This window comes from Sinocyclocheilus rhinocerous, unplaced genomic scaffold, assembly GCF_001515625.1.
Source record: "Sinocyclocheilus rhinocerous isolate Xijiao unplaced genomic scaffold, SAMN03320098_v1.1 scaffold441, whole genome shotgun sequence".
Lineage (NCBI taxonomy): Eukaryota > Metazoa > Chordata > Actinopteri > Cypriniformes > Cyprinidae > Sinocyclocheilus > Sinocyclocheilus rhinocerous.
In genome coordinates, this window is record NW_015640440.1 from 1 (window position 1) to 9,560 (window position 9,560).

Consider the following 9,560-nt stretch of genomic DNA (forward strand, 5'->3'; position numbering starts at 1 on the left):
CTGGAGAGACGCGGCGCTGGCGGGGTGAGGCGACTGCTGCTCATCTGCGACACTCATCGCCTTTGAAACTGAGGAACAATTAGCGCACGTCGTTATTACTTCAACAGGATTAAGTGTCAGTTATAATATTCATCATAGGTCTAATGTACACTGGTTAATGGGATCACAGGCAACACTAATGTTCATTATTAAACCGCTAATAAACAAGTTCTTACATTTCACTCCATATAGAGATTTTTTTTTTTAAATGAGTAAAGTTATGTTTTTAAGGTTGATTCTATGAATGAGCAAAACTTAAAGGGGTCCTATTATGCTCTTTTACAAAGTCTTGATTTTGTTTTGGGGGTGTACTAGAACAGGCTCTCATACTAGGTTGTTCGAAAAACACATTATTTTTCACATATTTTACATTATTACAACACCTCTCTCCCCAGTCTGGCATGAACGGCTCGAATAGTTCCTGTATCAAATGAAGGCCCGCCTTCTGAAATACGAAATGTGCTGTGATTGGTTAGCTGGGCCAGTGTGTGCCGTGATTGGTTAGCTGGGCCAGTGTGTGCCGTGATTGGTTAGCTGGGCCAGTGTGTGCTGTGATTGGCTCACTCGGTGCCTGGTCGGGAAATGTCACGTCCCTTACTATAGCCTGCGAGCTTCAGTGTAAATATTGCATCAAAAATCCAATTAATTTGAGCGCGATTTAAACCCGGATGATTGTAACCACTCTAAGTTCGTCTGCCTTGGGAAAGCTAGCATGTCTCCGACATAGTGATAACACTCGTTGCCTTCTCTAGTGCAGCTCAACCAGGTCTCGTCCCATTCGTCGATATTTGTGATGTCACAAATCCCGGGAAAATATGCTTTGTAGTCCAAACGAGTCGTTCGTTGTTGTTTTTAAAAAGTGATTTCTGTTAAATAAAATATCTCCTTTTGAAGTGGACTTTGAACTTTGTAACTTCGCAGATCTTTTTTATGCTCAAACAGAAACATTACAGACTAACTAAAGTTGAAAAAGCATAATAGGACCCCTTTAATGTGTTTAACATCAACCCATCGGCTGTACAATCGGTATCAGTACAATAGTGCATTTCCGCCAGACAACTAAAGGCCCGTTCACACCAAGCATGATAACTATAAAGATAACGATAAAGATATAGTTCTAAAAATCGTTCTCGATATTAAAGAAAAGCAGAGTCCACACCACAACTATAACGATAAAGGCACAGAGAAACGATATCATTGGAATCACTTCCAGAACGATTATTCTCCAGCTGATGAACGATACAAACATTGACAGCCAATCAGAATCCATCCTGCTATAACAGACAGACGCACGTGCGCTTAGAATAAACAGACGATATCGTTCGCTGGTGTGGATGCTAATATCGTTATCTACAATGATCGAAAAAAGCTTTAAAATACTGCAAGAAAAAGAATCACAATATATTGATATACATATATTGTAAGATTAAATCAGCAAATTACAGCAGTGTTGCTTTTGTATTAGTTATATAGCATTTCTTTACATTTTTAGTAGTAGTAGCATTTTTCGAAGTAGCTTTTAATATTTTCAGCTTTTAGTGATTTAAAATAGCTTTGCAATACTTCATAAAAAGAATCACAATATATTATATTACATATATATTGCATGCATATGACATATGATTACATCAGCAAAACAGTATTATTATAGCATTGTTTATATAGTATTACAGTATTTATTTTTGTTTTTAGAAGTAGCTTTTGTTTGAATATTTTAAGATTTCAGTTTAAGTTTTAGTGATGGAAAATAGCTTTGCAATACTGCAAAAGAAGAAGAAAAAAGATTTGCTATATATTCCTACATATGACTTCATTAGCAAAACCAGTGTTATTTTTGCATAATTTATATAGTATTATAGTATTTATTTATATAAGTAGCTTTTATTTTAAATTTTTTCGGTTTTCGTTTTAATTTTAGTTTGTGATTTAAAATAGCTTTGCAATACTGCAAGAAGAAGAATCAGAATATATTAAGACATAGCAAAACCAGTGTTATTTTATTTCGTTTACATATGTGACCCTGGATCACAAAACCAGTCATAAGGGTTAATTTTTCGAAATTGAGATGTATACATCATCTGAAAGCTGAATACATAAGCTTTCCATTAATGTATGGTTTGTTAGGATAGGACAATATTTGGCTGAGATACAACTATTTGAAAATCTGGAATCTGAGGGTGCAAAAAAATCTAAATATTGAGAAAATCATCTTTAAAGTTGTCCAAATGAAGTTCTTAGCAATGCATATTACTAATCAATAATTATGTTTTGATATATTTACTGTAGGACATTTACAAAATATCTTCATGGAACATGATCTTTACTTAATATCCTAATGATTTTTGGCATAAAAGAAAAATCAATAATTTTGACCCATGCAATGTATTTTTGGCTATTGCTACAAATATACCCCAGCGACTTAAGACTGCTTTTGTGCTCCAGGGTCACATATCAGTTTTAGTCTTTTTGGTACTTCAACAAACTTTTATTCAGTTAGTTGCCAAGCCAATATTCCTAAGTCTTTGAGCTATATTTATATGAAATTTCATTTCAGCTTTATTTCCATCGAAAACGTTTTTTTAATAGTTTTAGTAAACAATAACAACACTGAGCACAACAATAATTTTGACTCATTGCTAGATGATTCAAATAGAATAATTGGATGATGTCAATATCCTAAATAAAAATCTAGTATTATTGATTAAACGAGTAAGTGCACTTATACATCACGACAACAAAATCTATCCTACGCATGCAAAGGTCAGTGAAACGCACCTAAAACCTCCCTGTGAGGGACGAGGTGGCTCGCTCCGTTACATGGAATGTTGTGGAGAGGAGCGGGGCTCGGGCCGGGGGTCCATAGGTCTGCTGAGGGGTATCTGTAGGAGGGCGTGTGGTGGTCCTGAGGATCCAGGCTGTCCGGATACGGCTGGGGGGAGCTGGGGGAGATCCTCCTCTGGTACAGAGGCCTCCCGGGGCCCCGTGGTTCATACTGAGAGACAGAAAATGAGTGTGGGAATAGGGAGAAACTAATGCAATCAAAGAGATACTCATTTGGATGCATGTGTGTCCAACCCTCTGATTGAAACATCCAAAACAGTGGGAGCTCAATTGAATGCCAGAGATATGTAGGTCCAGTTCAGACATGATTTATTATTTGTTGTCCTTTTTCAGCCTATTTTTATATGCCAAATCACTAAGGAAGCAGCTGAAGTCCAAATAAGAGAACCAAGAATACCAAAAGTGTAACTATTTCCATTTTAAAGCAGTATTCTAGACTTTTTTTTCTACACAATGTCTGTATGCTGTCATAACCACAGACAATTTCAACACGTGTCCTGTACAGTGTATAAATGAACAGAAAATATGTTGTAAGTACATTTGTGACCCTGGACCACAAAACCAGTCTTAAGTGTCAATTTTTCAAAATTGAGATTTATACATCAATGGAAAGCGTATTTATTCAGCTTTCGGACGATGTATGGTTTGTTAGGATCGGATAATATTTGGCTGAGATACAACTATTTGAAAATCTGGAATCTGAGGGTGCAAAAACTTAAGACTGCTTTTGTGCTCCAGGGTCACATTTATATTTGAAGCCTCGGTGGCAAGTGCGTGAGCTTTTAAAATACCAATGTTAATAATGTTAAAATTAGCAAATCACAAATAACGCTTATAAAATACACGAGCATCACAGAGTTACAGTACAATCAGCTCCTCCAGTGAAGTTTGATATGATTTCAGTGTCTTAAAACTATTTACATGCCGCAAACTCCTACCTTGGTTAGTACATAACCAGAAGTTTATCCACCTACATTGTAGAATGATTCAACAAAAATGTGAGCTTTTAAAACCGGCTTCTCTTGCCCTATAGACTTCCATTGAACGTACAGTACTGTAAACCGTTTCCCATTTGCTCTTACAAACTGAGACAATTAACAATTATTCTCTGTGGTAATAGAGTGCTGCAATGATGACGTATTCTTTTAGGCCAACCCTGAATTTAGCATCACACTGGTTCCCTCAACAAAAAACCCTATAGGATTTTCCCATTGGCTTTTGGATTATTGCAGAAAAGAAGCTCTGTGACCAACAAAAGTTTACAATTCTTCAACGTTTTGTTCATGAAAATCATCTTCACAATGAACACGAGTTTTGAGTCTAAATACGCCAGAAGTAAAAGCGAAAGTTAGCATCACCACAAACTTCAGAGTCACCACAATTAAGCCTCGAAACGATTCCAATCATTACTTAAAATCTCATTTGAAGTTTGAACGTTTGAGTCGATTATAAACACAACGACGCTGCGAAAGCGGACTAGTGAGTAGATGAGTTTCTGCGTGACGACGTTTAATGTCTGAACAAACCTCTGTAGTCCCATTTAGCCATTTGTTAGGAACCGCCTTTTTCAAGACGAGAAAAAACTCAAGCAGGCTATTACTGATCCATTTTATCTTGTAGAATAAACCATGAAAATATCTTGAGCTTATTTTCCGAAGTAAAACCCATTCAGAAAACCCATTGAGTTCAGTAACCAGTGCTAAAATAACTAATTTCTAAATGTTATTATTCCTTCATGGATTACTCCTTTACAACAAACTCAATCACCCCTTTGACAGCAGTTACAGCGACAAGTGACAGTAATTTGTTGATTTTCAATGAGAATTGTTCATTTGTGGCAAAATTAGCATCAGAGACTGTTGATGAGAGTTCAACTTTATGCAATTATGTACTGACTACCAATGGGAGCACAGACAGCGAAACGGTGAAGACAATTTAACAGACTGAAGACAGCCCTCACCTCTTCTACGCTGTGCAGGGAGCTCTGCGGGGCCTGGAGCTGCTGTTTCTGCTGCTGGTGCTGCAGCTGCGTGAGGGGGCCCTTCTCTTGCCTGTGCGCCATGGCCTGCAGGCCAAAAGGCATGCCGTGGCCCAGCACGTGGCTCTGGGGTAGGCCAGGGTGGGGCCAGTGGGCCTCCTGGAGGAGGTATTTGACCGGAAGAGGTCCCGCAGTGTGCTCGGGCGGCAGGGAGAAGGAGGCCTGATTGAAGGCCTGGTGCTGCTGGAAGGGCTGGCCCCCCATGGGCAGCTCTCGGCTGGTGTCGGGGAAGGAGGGCGGACCTGGAACTGGGAAGGGATTGGGGGCGGAGGTGTGGTTTGAGTTGGAGGAAGAGGGAGATGGCAGGTCTCCGGGGCTTCGGGGCTGGACTTGACGGTACTGAAGGAGGCGAGACTGAGGAGGGGGCATGTCGGCCGGCTCCCGCTGCTCATACTGGTCTTGAGGGAGCATTTCACGCAACAGACCGGGATATCTGGAGAGAGAGAGAGAGAGAGAGATTGAGCGAAAGAAACAGGAAGATTAGAATACGGTCGGAATGGAATTCTAGCTTACTACATACTGCACTGTATATAGTGAATACTGCCTGATATATTTTCATAAACAGCATAGAAAAATGGTGAAACAGTATGAAACAAACTGCAATCAACAATAAACACACTACATTGTGACTCGACTTGTCAAGTTTGAAAATCACGCAAAATTTTGCTTTCCGATAAAGTTTTACTATAAACTTTTGCATACTCCCGAAAAACTTTCGCATTAACTCGCGAAACGTTCGCGTTCTCCCGAGAAACCTTGCATGAACTCGCAAAACTCTTGCATACCCCCAAAAAACTTTGCCATTCATTCGCAAAACTGTAGTTTCTTGGGAGAAAGCAAAAGTTTGTAAGCGAACGCAGAAGTTTCTTGGGAGAGCGCAAAAGGGTTGTGAGCGAAAACAACAGTTTTGCGAATGAATGAGAAGGTTTTTGCGAGAGAACTCAAGGTTTCTTGGGAGAAAGCAACCGTTTGTAAACGAATGCAGAAGTTTCTTGGGAGAGCGCAAAAGGTTTGTGAGTGAAAACCTTGACTTCTCTCGCAAAAACCTTCGCATTCATTCGTAAAACGGTTGTTTTCGGTCACAAAACTTTTTCGTTCTCCTGAGAAACTTTTGCATTCCCTCACAAAACTTTCACGCTCACCCAAGAAACCCCGTTTTGCAAGCGAATGTAAAGTTTCTTGGGGGAACACAAATGGTTTGCGCTAGAAAGCAAAAGCAATGGATTCAATTGTTCCTCTCATCACACATTCTGTTGAATCATGACCTTTTAGCATGAAAACGCATACATGAAATATGAAATTTTCAGACTACTGAACTCTAGCATCGTCAGACTTGCAAAATAATATAAAGCCAACAGGACAAAGAGTCTTCAAACCTGGGCATGGCAGGTCTGGGCTCCTCCTCTGCTGCAGGGCCCGGGCCCAGGCCCCAGCCGGCTCTGAGGAGCTGCTGAGGGAGTCGCAGACCCGGCTGGCCGAGATGAGCCAACTGCTGCGCCAGGGGGAAGGGGGCCACACCGGCCTGCAGGAAGGGAGACTGTTCACCCCACTGACCCACACGAGCCGCCTGCTGCTGCTGATGCTGCTGGCCCAGAGCATCCAGCCCTGAGGAAGCCTGGCCATCTGTGAAAACACAACAGAGAAAGCCCCGTGACATGCTGGGAAAACACAAAAGGTCTGTTCATCAAACCCTACCATGACTACTTCAGCAGACGGACGCATTCAAATTCTCCTGAAGGAGGCTGACCAGGTATTCTGATGACCTTAATGGTTAAGACACCATGACTAAAAAAACAACAACTAATATTTAAGGTAACACTTTCTTTTACAGCGCCCTTGTTACATGTACTTACTATACCAATAACAGTAAATTATGCATAATTACAAGCAACTAACCCCGAACCAAGCCATAATCCTAACCATAAACATATATTAAGAACATGTAGTTAATTAACTCTTTCCCCGCCATTGACGAGTTCTCGTCTTTTACAAGAAAACGCTTCCCTGCCAAAGACAAGTTTTTACGGCTTTTTCTGTTTTCACTGTTATACATCTTCTGAACGAGTACAAAACCCCCCCGAACAAAAACACACGTGAACAGGACGGAGAAACGAGCGATCTCTTATGTAAACAGATGCATATGAAAAATAATCATCAGCAATAGACAGCATATAAGTGAAAACTGCATAATGTTACAGAGTAAAATCAGGGTTTCTGCAGACTTGAACAAGTTAAATTTAAGACTTTTTAAGACCTTTTTAATACCACCTTATATGAAATTTAAGACCTAAACCTGTAATGGAAATACACATTTTATTACATACATACAGTATATGTAATATTTAATGTGTATAAATTAAAAAGAAAACAAAATATCAATGCTGCACGCAGTGAAAGAGCGCACTAGACTTCACGTAATGCCTGCACTCTGTAGGTGTTTTGAATGTTTGTTTTTTTTTGCGTCGTGAGTATATTGAGTAAAATAGCTCACTTGTCATGGTGTTATTTAACTATATCATGTTATGAATTAACTAAACATTGTGAATTTTTACCTCAATGTGTTTCTTCTGAGTTTATGTGTGCTGTCACGCTCATTTGTTCTGAAGTCTCGAGACAAAGAGTGAGCCTCAGCGCGAGCTTGTATTCTGTATTCTGCTAATTTACTGCAATTCTCTCTGATGACGCACTTACCGCGGGGAAGAAAAGATCTTCGGTCTGTCCAATGCCCGAATTTAAGACATTTTAAGACTTTTTAAGGCCTTATATTAGGAAAACGTTATTTAAGACTTAAGACTTTTTAAGGACCTGCGGACACCCTGAAAATGTTGATCCAGGAAGTGGTATACTGTAGGTCTGTGCAAGCTTTGGAGGTATTGATGGAAGCGATTTACTGGATTTATGCTTTGATAATCGTACTGAATATTATCCATATCATATGTAGTTTTTTATAAAAATGTGAATCTCACCTTTTTGCTCAAAATTATGCATTTTTAATGATTAATTTAATTTGAATGAAACCTACCTATATTCAAGTGTTGATAAAAAAGGAATGCTTTAAGCTAGAAAAAAAACTATTCATACAGCAAAATATACTGGAGGCCATCAAATTTTAGTGAAAATCATCAAAATCGCTGGCGGTGGCTGGCAACTTTTTTTTTTTAAATGCTGGCGGGGAAAGAGTTAATATTACTAAGTACTTAATTGACACATTAAAACAAAGCGTAACCAAATTTAAAAATTTGCTAAGAATTTAAGAACATTAATCACCATGCCAATACATTTTTATGGCATTATGTTATGTTGTCCTGAGTGTCGTAATTTAATCATGATCTCGATTGCTACTTCTCTTGATTAATTAAGCATAATCATCTGAGATATTGGCCTTCTGGTTATTTATCCTTAAATGTTTATACTCGTTTAATTTTTCAATTATTTTGTATTGTTAATATAATTTGGAATTATTAATGGAATAAATATTAGGAATTTCACTGTTTTAGCTTTTTGGCACTGTTTTTTGAGAAAAGTATAATGTATAAGAGTGTTAATGTATAAAATAAATCAGTAAATAGATTAGGTAAACTACATGCTGGGTATGAGTTGATGTTCTCTTGATTTGTGCTTAAATGGAAGTTTAATAATTCTAATGAAATGTAAAAAGATATTTCTCAAAAGTAAACAATTGTGATTAATAACCACAATTATAACTGTGCAGCCCTACAATCTATGGTGTTGGTCTGCAGTTGCTGTGGCGTTCTGACTGGTTTTATGCGTGTTGCTGCACGGTTGAGAGGTGTGTTCTGGGGGTTGATGGTGCGTTACTACCTGGTTGAGTTTTGAGTGCGTTGCTAGTGTTTTCTGCATGGCTGATTCAGACTCAGTTCAAGGAGCTCAGAGAGACTGTTTCGCTTTAAAAACTTTTTTAAAAAAAAGCATTTTTTTAAACCAAAAAAAAAAAAAAAAGTAACTTGGTGTGAAAAGGCTTTTACACTGTCAAATTCAAACCCTTAGGCACAATACTGTGGAATTTATGAGAAGCTTGAAAGGCTGGAACTTGACCTAAACTTAAAACTGTCAAAGTTGCTGGCAAAGAAAATTCAAAACTGCGATACAGAAAGCAGCCGGAATAGACACTACGGAGCAAAACAAATACAATCAACATGCCTGAAGCATTCTGATCCATGCATTTACATACAGGGTTTCTGCAGGCATCATCAAATCTAATTTAAAGGGCTAGTTCACCCAAAAATGAAAATTAGCCCATAAATTACTCACCCTCAAGTCATCCTAGGTGTATATGACTTTCTTCTTTCAGATGAATCCAGTCGGAGTTATATTAAAAATTGTCTTTGATCTTTCAAGCTGTTTAATGCCACTCAGCGGGTGTTGCATGCATCAGTCCAAAAGAAGTGAAATATAAAGCCCCCATCCATTTAAAAAAAAAAGTGTCTCACACAGCTCCGGGGGGTGAACAAAGGCCCTTCTGTAGCGAATTGATGCGTTTTTGTAAGAAAAATATCCATGTTCAAAACGTAATAATCAGGCCTTTGTTCACCCCCCGGAGCCGTGTGAGACACTTTTTTTTATGGATGGGCGCATTTTATTTAACTGCTTTTGGACTGATGCATGCAACACCCGCTGAGTG

The 9,560-nt window shown here is 38.8% G+C and overlaps 1 protein-coding gene across 1 annotated transcript in view; it reads right to left on the reverse strand.

The window, feature by feature from the left end:
- Positions 1-6: 6 nt before the first annotated feature.
- LOC107752703 (probable helicase with zinc finger domain) overlaps positions 7-9,560 on the reverse strand; it is a gene marked incomplete at its 3' end in the record, with an annotated part of 66,461 nt that continues 56,907 nt past the window's right edge. The window contains exons 24-27 of the mRNA XM_016568726.1: positions 6,295-6,541; positions 4,841-5,351; positions 2,815-3,031; positions 7-68 (exon numbers count right to left, since the gene is read on the reverse strand). Coding sequence (XP_016424212.1) covers positions 7-68; positions 2,815-3,031; positions 4,841-5,351; positions 6,295-6,541 — 1,037 coding nt within the window. The remainder of the gene's footprint in view (positions 69-2,814; positions 3,032-4,840; positions 5,352-6,294; positions 6,542-9,560) is intronic.